The sequence below is a fragment of the Nuphar pumila genome, chromosome 11 (assembly GCF_984573655.1).
Source record: "Nuphar pumila chromosome 11, dmNupPumi1.hap1.1, whole genome shotgun sequence".
Taxonomy (NCBI): domain Eukaryota; kingdom Viridiplantae; phylum Streptophyta; class Magnoliopsida; order Nymphaeales; family Nymphaeaceae; genus Nuphar; species Nuphar pumila.
Window position 1 is genome coordinate 93420372 of NC_143259.1, and position 23141 is coordinate 93443512.

The 23141-nt window shown below is 37.2% G+C and overlaps 1 protein-coding gene across 1 annotated transcript in view; it reads left to right on the forward strand.

Annotated features, from left to right (window-relative positions):
* Positions 1-583: 583 nt before the first annotated feature.
* LOC149822515 (uncharacterized) overlaps positions 584-23141 on the forward strand; it is a 41567-nt gene continuing 19009 nt past the window's right edge. Inside the window, exons 1-3 of the mRNA XM_089981087.1 lie at positions 584-699; positions 1473-1710; positions 1803-1907. Coding sequence (XP_089837213.1) covers positions 1485-1710; positions 1803-1907 — 331 coding nt within the window. The 5' untranslated portion in view covers positions 584-699; positions 1473-1484. The remainder of the gene's footprint in view (positions 700-1472; positions 1711-1802; positions 1908-23141) is intronic.

Here is a 23141-nt window from a genome sequence, read left to right on the forward strand (position 1 = left end):
CTGGTATAAATTTTCACAATCTATACTTGGGTCCATGTATTAATTGAACCTTAGAGTATGAGCCCGGGTCTTGATCGGGACTTCTTATTTGTCACCGTACCCAAGTTTGGTCTGGGTCGGGTCCTGATAAACCCGACTCGTTGACCCCTATAGATACACTGAATCAAATTTCCCAAAACCGCATCAGAAGTTTATGTTTCAAATAGAGATTCGTGAATATCTGACCATTAAGAGAGTTGACCGCAAGAGATATGCATATCTCTAACGTTACGATCTCAAATCATCCGATCATGGTGCATTTTGAATACCTCGGATCTCGCATCTCTAGAGACACATGTTTCTCTAAAACTTTACACTTCCTACAAATTTATGATTTGAAAAAATGAAAGGTCTCCAAGTGATTCCCCCCACTGTTGCTTTTTTTTTTTTCAAAGGGACCACAGCGTGCGCGCACGCCACGCTCACCTCTTCACCACAGCCCCCTCTCTCTCTCTCTCCACCCCCCCTCCCTCTCTGTCTCTCTTGGCACGTGGCAGTACCTTTCGAAATCCCGCGAACGAAGCCGCCAATTCCCAAAAGTTGGGTCTCTCTCTCCATTTCTCTTTTTCTCATACAATGCCTTACCTACTGTTACAAAGGGAACGCCATTACCATCATCGCCACCATTTCCTTCCTCTCAAGTGGGTCAAAAATTGGTGGGTGAGTCCTTTCTCTGCCCTCATTTCCTCCTACCCCAACTTATCACTTGTGCCTTGTGCTTCCATTTCATTTTGTTGGTTTTAATGTACTTCCTGCTTTGGTTGTTCTGTATCCTTTTTGGGGATTCATTGAATGCTATTTTTCTTTTAATTCCTATAATGGGTTTTATTTATTTTTTCGTTCTTGGTGCTCGCATCGTCTGATTATCGGCTTGTGGGTTTTACTCCTATTGTTGGCGTTCGGTGTGAAATGAATGTGACCACCATTGTGGTTTTGTTGTTTCCGGTGGTGATATCACCTGATTTTCCGTAATGACCATCTGGGGTTTTCTTGGTTGATTGCTTCTCATTGGCGTCTGTGCTACTTTCTTCATTTTGCTCATTTTTTTCAGTTGATGAGATGAAGTTTCTCAACTATTTCCCTTCTTTTGGAGGGGATGATTGTAGCTGTAGTTTTAATGCTTTTTCTATGTACTAAAAGCTTTAGCTCAAATTGCCCACATAATATTGAGCATTTTATGTGCGGATACAGTTTTTGTTGAAGATTTTGGGTACTGGGTATGTTAATGAGAGGTAGGTACTTGTATCCGTTCAATTTGCATCTGCAATTTATTGTGATGTTCCATTTTCTTTTTTTTTTGGCGTAGGACTACCATAACGATATTTTCAGGCACACTGTGGGTGTTCTATTTTTCATCTGTTGATTGCTGTGATAATGTAGTTTTATGTTGTTCGTGAACATATCTGATATGATCGAGTCTTTTTTCTGGGTAGATCAATAGCTAGATGGTTGAGCTTTTTGTGCAACGAGTTCTGGGTCCTGCTGAGATGAACTCCAAATCGGATTGGAAGTTTTCAAAAACACAGAAAACTACTGTTGTGCACGGAGGGCCGAACTGGGTTCTTATAGCCGGTGGTGCTTTGTTGAGCACTTTGACGATTAGGCTCGGGTACAAGTTAAGAAACATTTTTGTGGATAAACAAACAGCTGACACTAGTAACACGTCAAAAGGTCTGCTTGATTTGGACTTTTTAGGTCCTTGTCTTTGTGCCCATTGCTTTTCTGTTGTTAGTGTTGTGTTAACTTTTGATGTTCTGCACTAGGGCATGGAAAAAGCAGCAACAAAAGGAGGCCCATAGCTTGCACGTTGCATTCCAATGTATACTGTTTTACACACAATGAAGATGAATGTTGCCATTGTCTCTCAGGTTCGATTGCGATATGTGATCATTGTGTTTTAGCATTTTAGCCATGTCCACTAGTAGTTCATATCATGTGCTTCATCAATAACAAAATTTCCACTGTGCTTGGGACCAGGATTCATAGTGATTTGTTTGTTGATATTGCATGTACTTGCTTGGAAATCTTATATGTACATGAGGGAAAAAAAATAGTATGGTTGTATGATGTACAGAATCTCAACATCATGCATTTCAAAGTATTGTGGCATATATGTCTTACAAAACAAATTTAATGAATGTATTGAGATGAAGATAAGAAAATCCATCCTTTATGATAAGAGTGCTATTCGCCAACCAGTGATAGCAGGTTCAACTTAACTGCCACTTCGTTCAAGGGGCAAAAGGGTGGAAGTGAAATTCATTTAAAATAAAGTGGCTGACATTCATAAAGGGATATTGCAAAGTTTACTGGAGATGATATGCTTATGATGTTTGTCAATTTTACATTCTGTTGCAATATTCTTTGACAGGGATTAATCTTTATCTTATATACAACTACTTTATAAAACCCTAGTAAGGTTTACTTCAATTAAATATGGAAATCCAATAGTACTTGTGTTAAAGAGAACTGTTGGCGGTTACAGCTATATCTCCTCTCCTTTATTCTTCTTTGATCTTTCTCTTCAATGTGTTATTTTTCAGTATTTTGACCTCTCTCCAAAAAGATATAGCGTTCTAAATGCAACTAAATAGTTGTAGCCTCTCGTTGTTCATAGATCATCTTCATCTTATGAAAATACATACCATTTGCAACCTTGCAGCACTAACATTATTGTAATTCAAGGTTTTTGTATTAATTTCCTCAAAGCTTGACCTTTCAAAGTGCAATTTTTTTGTCACATCTCTTGATTGCAAAAGATATTATGGACTTGAGCAGACCTATCTTGAGATAGTGTTTCATTTGTGTTCAATATTCAAGCAAAGAACTGTTTCAAATTTACAAGTAGATGCTTGAGATCTCAGCCTTGTTGTTTCCTTGGTTTATGCTTGTTCTACTATTGACAAAAATGAGGAATAGATCCACTAATGCAGTCTATAAGATGTTGCCTTCAAATGATGAGACAATCTGACACATGTAAAATGAAGTTAAGAGTCATGCTTGATGAAGATGGTATGAGATTGAGTTTGGAGAATGAAGTTTACAAACAATGGATGGAAAACTTGAGGTCTTTCCAAGAAAAGCATCTAAATTAACCACATGTAGTAAACAACAGTAAATATTTTTTTGAAAAAAAAAAGAGAATATGAAGTAGGGGGGAATAATAGGAAAAAAAATTTAAACCATAGTTACTGAAAGCTTTTAAGAACCCTTGGAAACACACTTCCTTGGTGCTTCAGAAACGTGAATCCACCTACTTCATGCCTCTGAAAATTTATGAGAAGCTGGCTTCTGAGAATGAAAATCTTACTAAATACTCCATGCTCCACAAGTTAAAGCACTTCTTAAACACTCGCTTCTTTATTTCACTCTTGGTGCATCTCTCCTCATGCCCACTTTTATGGTAACTATGGCTTAAACAATTAGCTTCCTTGTTTATTTTGAGAGAGAGAGAGAGAGAGAGAGAGAGAGAGAGAGAGAGAGAGAGAGAGAGAGAGAGAGAGAGAGAGAGAGAGAGGACTGGTTTTATAGGGCTAGAAGGTTGAAAATGAAGAAAGAAAGTGGGTTGGATGGGTAAACATCAACTTATACCCTATGTCACACGGACTCTTCTAATAGGGCACCCGCATCGCACCCGCACCCAGGCGGGTGCGACACTTGGATACAACTTCCTTTGTGTTAGGTGAAGTCAACCACACTGAGGTCAATTTCTATCCAAAAGTAGATTCAGTTAACCTTAATCAAGTCCATTTTTATCTATATTATATATATACATAAATGCACACAAATACACATAGTGTTAACTTAAAACTGTTAATATATATCCTCCCCACACCCCCGCACCCAAGTTTTTTTAAAGTGCCATATCGCCGCATCCGCATCCGCATCCGCACCCGCACCCGCACCTATGTGACATAGCTTATACCTTAACATGAGTTTTACTTCCTTGAAATTCATTCTTGTTCTAATACCATAAGAAACGTGGAAGAGTATTAGAAAGGAAATGAGATAGGTGGTGCCCCAGGATATTCAAACTAGTGTTGTAAGTATCGTACGATATGGTACGATGCATATCATTACTTTGGGGAAAAATGATACGATACACATCCGTATCTCGATACGGGTGGTATTGTATCCGGTGTATCATACCATATCGTACGGTACAATACGATACTTTTTTTTTGAATCGTATTTCATAAACTTAGTTATTTTGTTAATGTTTATGTAATATGAAAGTATGAGTCTTGTGACATTGTTCTTGTGAGATATGCATGCAATATTATATATGATTCAATATTAATTGATGTTTGATGATGTCTTATTATAGCTCATAGAGACATAAATATGATTTTATGGTTGTATTTTGTGCAATTCATAATTTTTCATATGTAATGTTTTTTTTAGAATTATTATTATTTTTTTTATTTTCTTGATTTTTTAGATTTTTGAAAATTTTTTATTAAAAATTTATGATACAATACAATATGATACGATACAGTGTTACTTTAGGCTCGACTTATACGGGTAACGATATGATACTTACAACCTTGATTCAAGCAATTTAGCCTAACGTTGTTAAAAACACTCCTCAAGGTGCAAAAAGCGTGCCTCACCCCAAGGAGAAGACCCTTGTTCCTTGAGGCGTGTGTAAATTACGTATATGCCGTAAGGTGTACGCCTTATACGCTATGAGGCGTACGCCTTATATGCTATGAGGCGTACGCCTTATACGCTATGAGGCATACACCTTATACGCTATGAGGCGTGCCTCAACTTGAGATGTACGCTATTTCAGTATCTGATCAAATGGGTGTCAAATCCCTCATTTGACCCAAAATAAGGGGAAAAGAGAGGGAGGCCTTGACCCTAATTAGGGTTGGGGCCTCCCTCTTTTTTCTCTTGTCTCTCACTCTCCTTGCTCTCCCTCTCGTTGTCTCTCTCGTCTCTCATCTCTTGTCTCCCTCTCTCTCTGCCGAAAGAAAGAAGAAGAAGACGAAGGCACAAGTACTCTCTCGTCTCTCTCTTTCTGTTTGTATCTCATCTCTCTCTCTCTCTCTCTGTCTCATCTCTCTCGATGTTGCTTGGTCTATTATGTGTGTGCATACAAAAATGTGTGTGCCAATGCTTTTGATTTTGTGTTAGGTGAAGGGAAATGGATTTTAGGGCTTTAAATTAGGGGTTTGTTAATATTCTTGCATTCCTTTGTGTTTGTTAATTTTTTGGCATTATATTGCGTATATACATGCAAAAATGTGTTGGCTGACCTTTTGATATACTGGTAGGTGAAGATAAATAGAGTTTAGGGCTTTTAATTAGGGGCTTTTGTGTGTTTGTTAATATTCTTGCATTATTTTGTGTGGTTGTTAATTTTTTGGTATTTTATTGCGTATATACATGCAAAAATGTGTTGGCTGACCCTTTTGATATAGTGTTTGGTGAAGATAAATGGATTTGACATTTCTTTTATTTATTTGTATTTTTAGATATTTTTTTTTTAAGTTTTCAATTTTTTTTAGGCTTACACTTTACGCCTCAATTCTTTTCACAACATTGGTTTAGCCTTAGTTGAAAAAAAATGCAGACATTGAAGTTCCATTTTCACAAGTAAATGAATATTAAATAACCCCAAATAATCTTGTATTAAAGTGGGGCTTTCGATTGACAACATCATGGATATCTCATGGTTACATTTGATATTGGTGTTATCATGCTGGTATGGCATAAGTAGCTCACTCCTTATGGTGCTTGTTGTTATCTTATGAATAAGAGCTTTTCAAACGGCCTTGGACAGTGGGAGGGTGTCCTTAGTAGATGAAGAAAAAACAATGTGCGACTTTCGAACTACGTAGGGAAGCGACCATTTTAAATGGGAAGCGCGCTTCCCATTTATGGGGAAGCACACTTCCCATTTATGGGGAAGCACACTTTCCATTATTGGGAAGCTCGCTTCCCAATACCAGGAAGTGAGTTTTCTTTCTTTTTTGGTCTTGGAGCTTTTAACAAATTTTTTTGCCCAATATCAGGAAAACTCGAATCCTAGGTTGCATCCCTCTTCATTTCCTCTTCGCTTATGGTTCACTTTCAAGACGATTTTCGGTTCGCTTCCAAGTCTTTTCGCTTCCTAAATTTTAGAAATGCTTCGCTTCCCGCTTTCATATCCTAAATCGCCGCTTCCCGCTCTCGCTTCCTCGACAGACAACTCTAGAAAAAAACTGTGAGGGACATGATCTTGGAGCTTAAGAGGTGTGAAGAATCCCTATGGCACGAGACATCTAGAAGCAAATGGATTCACGAAGGTAACCAGAACGCCTCCTTTCTTGCTAAGCTCCATAGCAATGTCATGTAGAACAACATCAAATTTCTTAGAAGAGAGTGGCAACAAAGTTCGTGAGGTGGAGCACATCATGGAGGAAGCTACCTGTTTTTATCAAAAACTATTCTATCGAGAGGAGGTGGATGATGGGGACTTCGGGGGTCGGCCCAACCCGAAAGTCAGCACTGAAGACAACTTGAGCCTAGCGGCTCTTGTGGTGGCTGAGGAAGTTAAGCAGGCAGTGTTCAAGCTCAAGCGGGATAGTGCACCCAGCCTTGACGACTTCTCAGGTATTTTTTTTTATACTTATTGGGATATTATTGGCAGCGATGTGTGTAAAGCGGTGATTAATTTTTTTGAGTCGAGTAAGATGCTCAATAAAATTAATGCCACCAACATCATTTTGATTCCCAAGACCCCTGAATCCTCTAAGCTTACTGATTTTAGGCCTATAAGTTTGTATAAATATATTTATAAGGTCATCTTAAAGGTGATTGTCAATAGTATGAGGCCTATTTTACATACCATTATTTCCTGCAATCGGAGAGCTTTCCTCAAGGGCCATAATATTCAAGAAAGCATCCTGATTGCTCATGAGGTGGTTGATATTATGTCTAACAACAAAGTGCCCACCTTCCTGTTCAAAACCGATTTGGTCAAGGCATATGACAGAGTCAGTTGGGATTTTTTGGAGAAATCACTATTAATTTGTGTTTAATGAGGTTTGGGTACAACGGATAATGACATGTATTAGAACTCCAAAATTTGCAATGATGATTAATGGTATTCCTGGGACGGAGTTTGTCAGCTCTAAGGGTATAAGACAGGGGATCCACTATCCCCTTGCCTTTTTTCGGTGGTGTTGGAACGCCTAACCAGAAGACTCCATATAGAAAAGGTGAAAGCAACTATTATTCCTTGTAGTGTGCGTACATTTTACTGGAGTCATACTCTGTAATCTGTATGCAGATGATGCTTTACTTTTTCTTAAAGATAAAGGAAATTCTATTGTCAACTTTCGAATTATGAAGGATTTTGAAGCTAAATCAAGTTTATTGGTGAGTGGAGAAGTCTATATTGATTCCTTTCCAAGTGCATCTTGATAGTGGCCCAGGTGACCAGTTTTTGCCAGTGGAGGGTGGACAAATTGCCTATCAAATATTTAGGCCTTCAGGCGTCTCAAGAAAGGGATGTGTAACACATTGATAATCAAGTCTTAGAAACAATTGAAAGGATGGAATGAACATTTGTTGTCTATGGCAGGGCGTGTAATGCTTATTAAAGCAGTGCTTACTTCCTTTCCCACTTATTGGTGTTAAAATACTGTATATATATACCTGACTGATATATGTATATTTATACAATATATGTATATCAGGGGTATTTTGGTCATTTTATAAGATGTATTTAATACAGTCCATTATGGACTGAAAAGTCCTTTTATCTTTTATTTTTTTTATATAAAGTGTAATATGACTGTTGGGAGACGGTCCAATGAGTCGTTGGACTGCATCCTGTTAGAACTTGAGTTTTCACCAAACCTGATCTGCAATAGGAGGAAAAAAGTGAGAAGAAAAAGGTAGAAAGAAGAAGACGCTGAGTCGTTTTGGGGCTGCACAGGTTCACATTTTTCATAATACATACGTGACCTGATTCTTCATATTTATGTTTTAGGTTACAAAGTAATTTGATTATGGACATGACTGTCCTACAACAAACATAATATTCCAAGCGTGCCTTAGTAAGCACGTCAATCACGCAATCCCAGTTTGGGTCTGGATCAGACCCAAACTGGTCCAGCCCATTTCACGACACTTAATACCCTCCCTCAAGTTGTGCATGGTCTTTTACCATGGACAACTTGTTCTTCAAGAACCAGAATCTGTTTTTCGTCAAACCCTTTGTAAATAAATCTGCCACCTGGTCTTCTGTAGGGATGAAATGAGGCTCAATCTCTTTGTCTTCAACCTTCTGTCGAATGAAGTGCTGATCTATGTCAATATGTTTTGTCTTACTGTGGAAAATAGGATTAAAAGATATTTTAATGGCACTTTGATTATCAACAATAAGATAGATTTCGAGATCCGCTCCTTCAATTCATTCAATAAATGCCTTGTCCAAGTTGCTTCAGCAGTTGCAACAACCATTGATCGATATTCAACCTTAGTACTTGATCTAACTATTGCCTTTTGTTTTCTACTGCTCTAGGATACTAAGTTTTCCCCAAGAAAGACGCAATACCCGAAAACCGACCTCCTTTCATCAGGATCTCCTGCCCAGTCCGCATCACTATAGACCGTGACATCATGCATGCCTCCTTTTTTTCAACTTTTCTTATATACCAACCCATCTCCAATGGTACCTTTTAAATACCTCAACACTCTCTTGACTGCATCCATGTGTCCTGTTTGAGGGTCATGCATGAACTGCGATACTTGATTAACAAAATAAACAATGTCAGGGCGAGTAAAGGTAAGATATTGAAGCATACCGACTACACTTCGATATCTTGTAGGATCTGGGTACAAATCTCCATCCTGTGAACTAAGCTTTTGATGTAAGACACTCGGTGTAGACAAAGGCTTGCAATCTTGCATACCAAATTTCTTCAACAAATCTAGTGTGTATTTATGTTGTGTCAATGTCAGGCAACCATCCTTCCTGTCTACCTCGACTCCAAGGAAATAACGCAAATCTCTTAAGTCTTTCATCTTAAACCTTTGACTTAAGAGTCTCTTTATTTCTTCAATGTGGCTCATCTAGTTCCCCGTAACAATAATATCATCAACATATATCAACAACAGGGTGGTGATGCCTTTACTCTTGAATATAAACAATGAGTGGTCCAAGAGAGATCGACAGAACCCATGTTTCTGTATTTCTAAGGAGAAACTTTCAAATCACGCGCGTGAGGCCTGCTTCAAACCATATATGGCTCTTTTTAGTCTGCATACATGTGTGCTTGGGTCTCCCTCAGCATATCCTGGAGGTTTTTCCATGTAAACTTCTTCCTTCAAGTCTCTATGAAAGAATGTATTTTTGACATCTAACTGACTTAATGTCCATTCATGTTTGACAACTAAAGACAATATAATTCTTATTGTCCCCATTTTGACCACGACACTAAAAGTCTCATCATAATCCTGGCCATATTCTTGTGTAAACCCCTTTGCAACAAGTCTTGCTTTGTATCATTCTATGGTGCCATCAAGTTTGTACTTAATTTTATAAACCCACTTGGAATCAATAACATTTTTGTTAGGAGGTCTGGAAACAATTTCCGACGTCTGACATTCATGAAGCACTTCCACTTCTTCATTCATGGCCTCAATCCATTTGTTTGATTTCACGGCTTGATAAAACCCCACAGGTTCATCATGTTTATCAACTTGAGATAAAAAGCGTTGAAGATCCATAGAAAAATTGTTGTAGTTGACCCACCTGTCAATAGGGTGTCTGATTCTATTTGAACTCCTCAGGTTTCCAACAGGCACATAAGTGTCCTCTTCAATGTGAGGAACAGGAGGAAAACCTTTTTCTCTTCGCACATACACATACCCTTTAAATTTATCAATAGGATAAGGTTGTGGATCTGCCCCTTCTTCAACATATGAAGCTCCACTAGACTGAGGTAAGTATGCTTGGCCTGAGTCAATGTCATCTTGGTCAGCCGATTGTGTTTCCTAAGTACACTGAGGTGAGCAATCACCATAAACACTTGCAAATAATTCTGCACTCATCCATGGGTGATAAACCTCTTCTGTGGGAATTCTTGGACATGTATTAAACGATACATCTCCAAGATTATTCTCATCAAACACAACATTCTTGAAAATTTTAACACGTTTAGTCATAAGGTCATAACACCGCTAACCTTTGTAATCATCGGCATATCCCACGAATCTACACTTGAAAGCCTTTGGTTGGAATTTATTCCTGAGAGAATCATCAATATGAACATAGGAAGTGCATCCAAACCAGAGTTACCGGAAGCGCCTAGGTAAGTGGGGAAGCGCGCTTCTCCGAAGCATGCTTTGGAAGCACGGAACGTCGCGCTTCTGAAACGCGCGGGGAAGCACCCTTTTTAAATGGGAAGCGCGCTTCCCTTCTATGGGAAGCACACTTCCCATCACACTTCTATTTTTTCAAAATTTTTTGTATTTTTTTTTTATTTTTTTTCGCTTCCCCCTCACTTCCTAGGTCGCTTCCTGTTCGCTTTCGAGACGATTCCCGATTCACTCCTAAGTGGTCCCACGCTTCCCGCTTCCTAAAATTTTGAAATTACCTCGCTTCCTGCTCCCGCTTCCCGTATCGCTTCCTGATCCCACTTCCTCAACTGGCAACCATGATCCAAACACACGCAGATCATCATAATCAGGCTGAATGCCGAAAAGAGAAAAATATGGTGAACTATTTTGTAAAACTGTCATAGGCAGACGATTTATAATATAGACTGCTGAATGGAATGCTTCTGTTCACAGATTAATGGAAAGATTACTATCATGCATCATGCTCATGGCCGTTTCAACAATATGCCTATGCTTTCTCTCAACAATGCCATTTTGTTGTGGCGTATGTGGACAAGACACTCTACGCTTTATTCCATTACTTTGGAGAAAATCAATAAAATCCTTCGATGTATACTCATCACCTCCATCATAATGAAAATGCAGAATATTGGTAGAGAAATGGTTTTGAACAAAGGCATGAAAGTTGCGAAATATGTGAAAAGTTTCAGACTTATGCTTCATAAAGAATATCCAAGTATAACGAGAATAACTGTCAATAAAGATGAGATGATATCTTCTGCCAGAAGAAGAACAGACGGGCGCAAGACCCCAAACATCTGAATAAACAATTTCAAAAGGTCTTGAAGTTCTTTTATTTCTAGAATCAAAAGGAAGAACATGACTCTTACACATTTGACAACTGGAGCACTTTTTATTATTTTCCTCGAGAGTTAAACTTGATTTAGGAATTAATTTACTTGATACAAGTTTCTCAAGAAAAGAATAATTGCAGTCACCAAGACGATCATGCCAAAGACTTGGCTTATTACATTTAGAAAGGCTAAAAACAGACTCATGACCTGACATAGATAACACAGACTGAAAAGACTTAGACTTCAATAAAGGCTTCAAGACGGAACTAGTATGCGCAAATAGATCTTCCTTGAAGATGTACATATTTCCTTTTCGCTCCCCTTCAGTGAATGTCTCCCTCGTTTGAAGATCCTTGACATACATAAAAGAGGGAGTGAATTCAACATAAGAATGTGTATCATCAACAAGTTTGGACATAGAAATAATGTTTTTTTCTATGTTAGGAGCATGAATGACATTTGACAAATTAAGAGATGATTTTGACAAAGTAATGATTGCATCACCAATGTGAGAAATATGATGGTGAGATCCATCTCCAGTAACAATACTATTTTTACCAAAGTAAGGAACCGAGCTCGAGAGCTTACCAACATCCCCCGTAACATGGGTCACTGCTCCTGAATCAACATACCATAATCCTTGATCATTCTACTTCAAGTGCAACCCAGACAATGCTGTCTGCAAAAGTTGTTTCACCTCTCCATCAGTTTTGGTAACATTATCTTCCTTCTTGCTCTCAGTGTTTTGCAACTTTCCTTTATTTTGAGGATTAAACCAGCAATTTGCCTTAATATGTCATTTTTTATTGCACAGGTAACATGTCGGAACAACTCTTTAATTTTGGTTCTTCGCATTGGAGTTGAACGACATATTGGGTGTGGGAAGCAAACCTGGACCTGCAAATCTACCATGACCTCTTCCTCCTCTGAAGCTATTTCCTCCACGACCACGACTGAAGGAGAACCCAGTAGCTAAAACATCTTGGGAATCAGATTGAGCACTAGAATCTTCAGCAATGCCTTTCAACGACATTTTGTATTGTAGAAGTTTTGCCCGAAGGTCCTCAAATGTGGGAAGCATGGGCAAGCACAACAATGATGTCACCAATACATGATAATCTGGGCCCAAACCATTTAATGTTTGTTGCACTTTATCCTTGTTCGACACTTCACATCCAATAATGGCAAGTTGATCTATGTCTGGGTCAACCTGTTCCACAATTCCATCACTATGCAGTCGTCAGGAATAGCGACTAGTACTTCTTGAGACAAGGTAGATGTGATGTAGGCAATTAATGCCTGATCTTTTCTCATCCAAGAGACATAATTCAAGTTTCGAACAAGCTTAGTCGATGCAACCCCTTCTGCGTCTATTTCTTCCTTTACGATGAACTCTCGTGGGGTTAGAATTGATCCATCCAGATGACCAAAGAGATCTTGGCTCCTGATAAAATGAACTATCTGTCTTTTCCAAGTCACAAAATTGGAATTATTTAATTTCTTAGAGACAAGTTGGCTAAGGAAGTTTGATGACAAACCGGACTCGGTTGAAGAAGGATCCATGATTATGAGATACTTGAAAATAAAGTGGAAAATACTCTAGGAAAGGAGCAATCAAATGACTAATCAAACTTCAAAATAATGTGACTGTTTAAATTCAGTCCAGAAGTGAACTGGTTATAACAGAATTTAGATCTGCTGTCTTTTTTTTTTTTTGAATAGATATCAGATCACGTGAATATTAAAATTATCAATTCAATGTTCATGAATCAAGCCACCTGAACATGCCGTGTTCGATTAGCATTAATAGACTAAAAAAAAATTGTTATACCAAGATCACGATGTGTTTTCAGATTAATCAAGGATCAGTTTTCAGATGAGAGAATAAGAAAACAGATTCTAGGATAAAAAATCACGAGTTTTGCTTGGAATATAGTAGCGATTCAAGAAGGTGGGTCACGATGAGAATTTAAACAAAGAATTCACGAGTTTCAAGATGTGAATGCAATAGGTAACAAACTTTTAAGAAGAAAAGACGTGTTTCAGATGAAAATACGAAAGTACTTTCAAGATAGGATGGAGACGGGAAGAAGAAATTGTATTTTTTTGGAGAAAATACGATAACACAGATTACAGAAGAGAAGAAAGATCAAGAAACAGAGAGAAGAATATTTTCTTGACCGAAGGCAGATATTCTCTATGGTCATACCTTTTGGAAGCAATACCGAGCCCTAGATCCAACCTTGCTCTGATACCATGTTAGAACTTGAGTTTTCACCAAACCTGATCTGCAATAGGAGGAAAAAAGTGAGAAGAAAAGGTAGAAGAAGAAGAAGACGCCGAGTCGTTTTGGGGCTGCACAGGTTCACGTTTTTCATAATACATACGTGACCTGATTCTTCATATTTATGTATTAGGTTACAAAGTAATTTGATTATGGACATGACTGTCCTACAACAAACATAATATTCCAATCTTGCCCTAGTAAGCACGTCAATCACGCAATCCCAGTTTGGGTCTGGATCAGACCCAAATTGGTCCAGCCCATTTCACGACACTTAATACCTCCCTCACTACAAGTGAGGCTCTATAAATAGAGCCTCACTCTCCCCTTGTAATACATGCTTTTAAGAAACATTTGTGTGAACTATATAAAATCCCTTTTATTTTATGTTTTTTTAGGCTTTGTGCCTTTGTGTTATTGTGAAGTTCATCTTTTTTATCTCTGTTATGAGAGTGTGATCGGTCCATTAGAGACCACGTTATTGTTGTGCACTTGTGTAGCCCTTTGTTGGCTTGGCTCTTGAAGAAGTGAAAGCTATCTTGGGATTATTCTACTTGTGGTGGTGCTCTTAACTCTTAGCCCTCTTCTAATTCCTCTACTCAAAAATTCTTGTAATCATTGTGGGAGAAAGAGATTCTACCTCCATCATCTCCTATAAGCTCAATGAAAACAATTATTTAATGTGGGTGACGACAATGGAGAATCACATCAAGGGTAAAAAATTATGTGGTTTTGTTAGTGGTACCACTAATGAACCGTAACTCAAATTGACAAGAATATAAAGAGATCAAGTCAAAGCTTTGTTTGAAGAAGAAAAGGAGAAAGCTTTGCAAGAATATTAAAACAAGTTTGAGGATTGGGAAGCTAGCAATGCTCAAATTCTTTCATGGTTTATGAATACCATGTAGTTAAAATCACCACCAACATCATCAATTTTAAAAAGACATGTGATGCATGGATTTTTCTAAAGAGTACCTTCATCCAAAAAGATATGGCTAGGCTATATTATCTTCAAGACAAGGAGATAAAAGTGTAACAGACTTTTATGATATTTTATCTCCTATTTGGGATGAACTAGCCATGTTAGAACCAAAATGGGAAGGTTCGGCTATTGAAATAAAAAGATCTCAAATAGAAAGATAAAATCTTTTTTCTTTCCTTTATGGCTTTCGGTCAGAATTTGAGAAAGTTAGGTTCTCCTTGCTTCATAGGACCTCGACTCTTTCTATAAGTCAAATTTGTCAAGAGGAAACAAGACTTAGAATGCACAAGTCTAATGATGAGGTCCTTGTCATGGCAAGACCCATAAATTTTGTAAAAACATATAAACCACCTCACTTTGAAAAGAAATTCAATGAGAAAGGATATAATGGAGGAAAATACAAAAGAGGATACAAAGGTAAAATCATTTGTCATCATTGTAAGGAACCGAGGCATATAAGACCAGATTGTCCCAAATTTAAGAAAGTGGCCGCCTTAAGTGAAAAACCTCAAAAATCAAAGAAAGGGGGCAACTTCAATGATTTGACCATTGCTCAAATAGCAGAGGCAGTCTCACAAATTCTTAAAGCCACTCCCTCTACATCCGGTTCCGCCATCTCCTCCTCTTCTCCTCCAATTAAGTCTTCTTGGATTTTGGATTCGGGTGCTTCTTTTCACATGACTCATAATGAGTCTCTATTATTCGATTGTACTAATTAATATTTTTCATGTGTATCAACCGCTGATGGTTTAAAAGTTAAAAGTATAGGAAACCTCAATAATATCTCAAAAAATTTCTTTGTTCAAAAAGTGAGGGTTATTCCAAAATTGAATTTAAATCTTTTTTCAGTTTCTCAAATTTCCGACTATGGATGTAAAGTATTCTTCTCATCTAAGGCTTGTTGGGTGCAGGATCTCTAGTCAGGGAAACTGATTGGGCAAGGCTATAGAAGAGGAAATCTTTATTATATGGATTCCTTATGTTTACCTAAAAACTCCTTTTGTAATCATGTCAAAGACATTAATTTAGCTCTTTGGCATAAAAGATTAGGACACCCAAGTATATCCAAATTATCTCATTTTTTGTTCTTGAAATTTTTTTGTAAAGATAAAATTTTTGTATGTGAAGATTATATACTTGAAAAAATGCAAATGACACCTTTTGGATGTAGAACTTCCATGTCTAATGAAAATTTTGAATTAGTGCATTTGGATGTATGGGTCCCGCTCACGTTATGTCAAAAGGTGGTTATTCATATTATGTTACATTCATAGATGATTTTATTAGACATACTTGGATTTACTTCCTCAAACTCAAACTCAAATCCGAAGTCTTTTCGTGTTTTAAAAACTTTCATAATCTTGTTAAAAATCAATTTGAAACAAATATTTAAGTCTTTCGCTCTGACTTCGGGGGCGAGTCTCTTTCAAATGAATTTCAATTATATCTAAAAACTCGTAGAATTGTACACTAAAAGTCTTGTCCTAGGACCCCTCAACAAAATGACATTTCCGAAAGAAAACATCGTCACATTATTGAAACTAATAGGATCTTATTTATTTCAAAAGAAATTCCAATTTTTTTTTGGGCCGAAGCCGCCCTAACCACAGTATATCTAATCAATAGAATGCTTTCTCAAACATTGAAAAAAAATCTCCTATTGAAAAACTTTTTAAAATTCCTCCAGAATAAAATGTGTTTTTCTTGGATATGCCAAAAATAAAAAAGGCTATTGATGTTATGATCAAACAAATGATAAGCTTTATGTTTCTAGAAATGTTACTTCTTGAAAATGAAAATGGATTTGATTTTGAAAAACCTAAGGAAGAATCCGAGTATGCCTTATTATTTGATTTGTTACCTAAATCAAATAATGAAATTGTTGATAATGACATTGATAATTTCGAGTCTCTTAATGACTCGAGTGAAGAAAGAGAATTATCTCATAATCTTCTACAATACTCTAGACGAGATAATGAGGAGCATCTTTGTGCGTTTTAAAGATATAATCAATCAACAAATGATAAAAAAACTAATGTTAAAATATCTGAACGAATACATCGGCCTCCAAATAGATTTGTCTCTTATGAACCCTTTTTACCAAACTATAGAGCTTGTCTTATAGCCATTCATTCATATATCGAACCATCTAACTACAATGAAGCTATAAACATCTAATAATGGGTTGAAGCCATGAAAATAGAATTATATGCATTACTCAAGGCTCATACTTAGGTTATTCAACCTCTCCCCAAAGGAAAGAAAACAATAGGGTGTAGATGTGTTTTTAAAATCAAAACAAAAAATGACGGGTCCCTAGAAAGATATAAAGCAAGATTAGTTGTGAAAGGATACTTAGGAATATAAAATAGATTATGAGGAAACATTTGTCCTAGTAGTTCGTATGACCACAGTTAGGGTTCTAGTTGCAGTAGCATCCATTAGAAAATGACCTATATATCAGTTAGATGTTAAGAATGCATTCTTAAATGAAAACTTAAATGAAAAAGTGTACATGGATCCTCCTCCTGGTTTGACTATTGAAAATAGTATGGTTTTTCATCTTCAAAAAGCTTTATATGGGCTTAAACAAACTCCTAAAGCATGGTCTGATTAGTTTAGTAGTGTTCAAGAAGAGAAGAGATGCCCCGAACCCTAGGTAGAGAGAGAGAGAGAAAGGGAGAGAGAGAGAGAAAAGAGAGAGAGAGAGAGAGAGAGAGAGAGAGAGAGAGAGAGAGAGAGAGAGAGAGAGACGGCTGCAAAGAATAGAACTCGTTAACTTGGTATTAGGGCTTCTCTCTATATTAAATAGAGAGGCTAAAAAGAATAATTACATTTAAGCCTACTATAAAATCAAAAATTCAAATAGCCTCTAATATAAAAAGACTTAACTTAAAACCACCTATTCTCAACACTCCCCCTCAAGCTGGAGCATAGATATCAATCATGCTCAGCTTGTCACAACATTTTAAGAAATTTGGTCTAGCAAGAGGTTTTGTAAACATATCTGCAATTTGGTCTTCAGACTTTAGGTATTTGGTAGTGATATGACCAGCTTGAACCATATCTCTTATATAGTGGCAATCAACCTCAATGTGCTTTGTTCTCTCATGAAATACAGGATTGTTCGCTATATATGTTGCCGCTTTATTATCGCACATCATGGTCATGGGAGAGGAAACTTTCACCTGAAGATCATTAAGAATAGTACAAACCCATATCAATTCAACAGCTGTTTGGGCCATAGCCCGATATTCTGATTCTGCACTCGACCTAGAAACAACATTTTGTTTCTTACTTCTCCAAGAAATCAAGTTGTCTCCCAGAAACACACATAATCCTGTGGTAGATTTTCTATCCACTACAGATCCTGCATAGTCAGCATCAGAATAGGCCACTATCTCCAGAGTTCCACCTTTTCTGAACAATAACCCCTTTCCAGGAGAAGATTTTAGGTATATGAGAATCATAATAACTGCATTCCAGTGTACCTCAGTTGGTTTATCCATAAACTGACTAACTTTGCTTACTGCTAAAGCAATATCTGGCCTTGTCACAGTTACATACAGTAGCTTTCCTACTAGGGAGCGATAGCTTTTGCTATCAATCGGTTTTGACCCTTCTTCAAACAACTAAACTTTATGGTCCATGGGAATATTTGCTGGTTTAGCTCCCAACATTCCCGTTTCCTTTAATAAGTCAAGAACATACTTCCGTTGAGACAAAACCATTCCTTCACGGCTCCTGGCAACTTCTATACCCAGAAAATACCTGAGTGAACCAAGGTCTTTTGTAACAAAGTGTTTTTGAAGATGAGCCTTTGTGGCTTCAATAGCTTTCACATCATCTCCTGTAAGAATGATGTCATCCACATATACCACCATAACAACTATGCCAGAGCTACTTTTCTTGATAAATAGTGTATGATCTGCTGCTGACCTGTTAAAGCCAAAGCATGACATTACTTCAAACAACTTGTGAAACCATGCTCGAGGACTCTGTTTCAAGCCATAAATCGCCTTTCTCAATCTACACACCTTTTGACACTCCCCCTCAACCTCGAAACCAGGAGGTTGGTGCATGTAAACGGTCTCAGATAGATCCCCATATAGAAAGGCATTTTTCACATCTAACTGACACAAGTTCCAACCATGCTGAACAGCTACTGAGAGAACAAGACGAATGGTACCCATCCGTGCAACAAGAGAAAAAGTTTCAAAGAAATCAATACCATATGTCTGAGTATACCCTTTCGCGACTAATCTGGCCTTGTACCTTTCAATAGAACCATCAGATTTGTACTTTATTGTATATACCCATTTACATCCAACAATGTCGGCATCTGCTGGGGAATCAATTAGATCCCATGTATGCTGAGATACTAAAGCATCCATTTCTTCTTGCATAGCCAGCTTCCAGCAATTATCAAGCGCTGCCTGTTGATAGTTCAGAGGAATGGTTTCAGCAGATAAGGCTGAAATAAAAGACTTCATCTGATTTCCAATTCTGGCATCAGAGACAAAATGAGATATGGGATATAAGGTACATTGTCCTGTCCCCTTTCGTAGAGCAATAGGCCTGTTATCATCATCCTTAAGATCACGAGTGTCAGTAGAACTTACCTCAGGAGAAGAAGAAGATGAAGGCTCTTGCGACGGTGGAGCTCTACGCACATATATCAAAGGAGGATTATTAAATCTGGAAGCGGATGAAGTTTGGTTCGGTAATGAGGGCATAGATTCCAAAGGAAAAGGAGGTATAGGTAATAGAAAAGACTCAGCTGGATCAATCTGCAGCGGGGAACCGGTACTGAAGTAATATGGAGTGGATTCCAAGAAAGGTACATCCGCACTGACATACTCTCGGCGAGAAATAGGATCATAACATCGATATCCTTTTTGATTTTTGGGATAACCTATAAATATGCATTTTGTAGCTTGAGCAGCTAATTTATCACGGTCAGGGCCAAGTTTGTGTACAAAACAAACACATCCAAATATTTTTGGTGAGACAGAAAAGAGCGGGGCATTAGGGTTTAGGATATGTAATGGAATTTGATCACCCACAAAAGACAAAGGCATGCAGTTGATCAAATAGCAAGCAGTGGTAATCGTATCTCCCCAATATAACGCAGGAACATTGGATTGAATCATAATAGTCCTGGCAATATCAAGCAGGTGCCGATGTTTTCGCTCAGCCACCCCATTTTGTTGAGATGAATAGGCACAGAAAGTTTGGGGTTGGATGCCATTATCTTGGTAAAATTGTAACAGACCTTTTGATTTAAACTCGAGAGCATTATCAGTGCGAACAATCTTGACAATAGATTCAAACTGAGTTTTTATTTCAAGAATTAATGATTTGATAATACTTGGAACTTCAGATCGTTCTTTTATTAAAAACACCCATGACAACTTAGAGAAATCATCAACAATAACAAGATAGTAACGACACTGAGTCCTAGTAGGAATCTTACTGGGATCCCATACATCTGCATGAAGAAGTTCAAAAACTTTATTACTAGACTGACTCTGACTCGAAGGGAACGAACTTCGATGATGCTTTCCCAACTGACAGGCTTCACACTGAAATGATGTGGTGGAAGGAATTTGAGGAAAAATCGAACGAAGCTTTGACAATGAAGGATGACCAAGACGACGATGCCACTGAACAGGACTAAATGAGTGTTTTACTGCAACATGAACATTACCCATTGGATGATGTAGGTAGTAAACTCCATTTTCTTCATAGCCTCCACCAATCTTCTTCCCCGTCAGCAAATCCTGAAAATTGTTGAGAAACTCTGTTTTGATGTCACATAATATGATACACTGTCGTATTTGATTTTATATGATATGATAATGTGTCCTCTTGAAAAATGTTATATTATGACTGAATATGTTTTGCCATAAATCTAACGAGTATTTGATGCAAGGATATCTCACCCAAAAAGGATGGAGACTTCCTGTTCAAGTACAACTAGTGCAATCATACTCCTTGAAGAAAAAGTTTGATGAGCCATGCATTCCTAAAGATCAACTGAAGAGATCGGCTACCTCAAGATGAAGATTTTTTTCTTCTTTAGAGTCATATGTAACAGAACCTTCAGGAACATGCATATTGCATATTACATACTCATTCATAAAAACTATATCATAAAAGTATACGATAGTTTCAAAAAGCTCTTTTTTGAAAACTAATAATTGTACCTTCTTACAACCCTTTATGAAAAAGGTATTTTGACATGATTTCAAAATGTAATAATTGTACCTTACATCATATACAAGACAACATGAAAAGAAATGTAGGAAAAAGACAAAACATGAAATCGGCTACATAAAGAAAAACAAATATAATATGTTTTTGAAAAGACTCTAGTTACCTTCTTTAAAGAAATGATTTCAAATATGGGTAAAAGACAAAACATGAAAATCGGCTACACAAAGAAAACAAATATAATAAAGTTTTTGAAAAGACTCTAGTTACCTTCTTTAAAAAAATGATTTCAAATATGGGTAAAAGACAAAACATGAAAATCGGCTACACAAAGAAAACAAATATAATAAAGTTTTTGAAATGACTCTAGTTACCTTTTTTCTAAACCCATAGAATGTCGACTTACTTGAAGTCATCATTCTCTTTGTATAGCATTAAATACCTCCTGTAAGAAATCCTTGTTAAATATCCTTCTCAAGAATGTCGACTTTCTTGTAGTCCTCATTCTCTCTGAAGACTTTGAAATACACAACATAAAGAAAACACTTGACATGACTATGTACAAATAAATATCTCAAAGCACTCATTGTACTTACACTCATTTAAAGTAAAGAAGTACTTATGTACTTCAAATCATTAATTAGGATAAAGACAAAACTACAATCCAACGTTCAATGTACTATTGTAAGAAATAGACTTTTTACATAAATATGTATTACCTAAAATATTACAACGACTAGTTTACCCCATACTTTACTTTTATGGAAAAAGGCTTTCTCGAATTTCTCTAAAGATGTTTTTTGAAATGACATAACATTTCACATCTCAAAAAGGCTACGATTTCAAAAAGTAACGACTACTTTTTTAAAAGCTATATAAACACACTCAAATAAACTATTCAATATGGAGTGGAATGGACATGTGAGCTTACAACGAGAAAAATTCCTATTCGATATTTGAAAAGAGAGCCTTGAAAGAGAAAAAGAAAAGAAAAGAAAAAAGAAAAAGTCAAGTCCAGCTCTTTGCAAAGAGTATCCTCTGAGTGACAAACAGAACATTTTGAGAATCCTTCATTCGTGCATTCATATCATTCTGAAGGTTCTATAGGAAGTATTGTAACTCTGTTATTCACTGTTTTCCTTCTTTTTTGAAAGAAGTAGACCTCTGTGAAAGAGGGTGTTGTCCTTCTCTGTTGAGAGAAGAAGACCTCTGTGGAAGAGGGTGTGCCCCTTCTCTGTTGAGAGAAGAAAACCTATGAGGAAGAGGGTGTTGTACTATTTATCCGGTGACTCGGATGTTATAGTGGAAAGCTAAGTGGTTTGCTTGGGGACTGGATGTAGGTCTGGGTATTGACCGAACCAGTATAAATTCTGTGTTTTATGTGTTGTGCCTTATTGCCTGATTATTTTATTTTATCGATCTTTATCGTATTTCACTATTCACCCCCCCTCTAGTGGAATTTCATTTGGTATTAGAGCAGGTTTGCTGGTTACGACATAACAAGTCTTCCAGCACAAATGACATCTACCTCTTATGCTCGTGATATTGAAGGTCAACACGCATCTTGTCCTCCTTTCTTCAATGGCTCCAACTATGGATACTGGAAGTGCAGAATGGCTATATTTCTCAAATCCATAGATTTTGCTGTATGGAAAATTGTTGAGCATCCATACACATCTCCATCCGCAGACTATAACTTATGGTCTGATGAAGAAAAGAAAATGGCAAACCTAAATGCAAAGGCTATGAATGCCTTATATTGTGCCATTGATCAGAACGAATTCAATAGAATATCTATATGTGAATCTACATATCATATTTGGCATTCTTTGGAGGTTATTCATGAAGGAACCAACAAAGTAAAAGAAGCCAAAATCTCATCTCTTGTCAGAAAATATGAGTTGTTCAAAATGAACAAAGATGAACCCATCACAGAGATGTTTACCAGATTCACCAACATCACCAACGATCTGAAATCTCTGGGTGTAACATATTCCCAGACAGAAAGGGTGAAGAAAATCTTGAGATCTCTCACAACTGATTGGGAGAAAAAGACTACAGCTATTGAAGAAGCTCAAGATTTATCTAAGCTTACTCTGGACGACTTAATAGGCAATCTTATGGCCTATGAAGTCCACATGAAAGAAAGAAGGGAAGAAGAACAACCAATAAAGAAAACTCTAGCCTTCCCAGCTCTATCTGAGAATGAAGACTCAGATAAAGAATCTGAAATTGCGCTACTAACCAGAAAATTCCAGCGCTTCATGAGAAGGAACCGACTTCCAAACAAGCACAAGGAAAGAAAAGATCCTAAGGAAGATCCCATGTGCTATCAGTGTAATAAGCCAGGTCACTTGAGGCGTGACTGTCCCCTTCTCAAAAGAAAGTCCAAGACCGAGGAACCAAAGAAGAGGTTCTTCAAGAA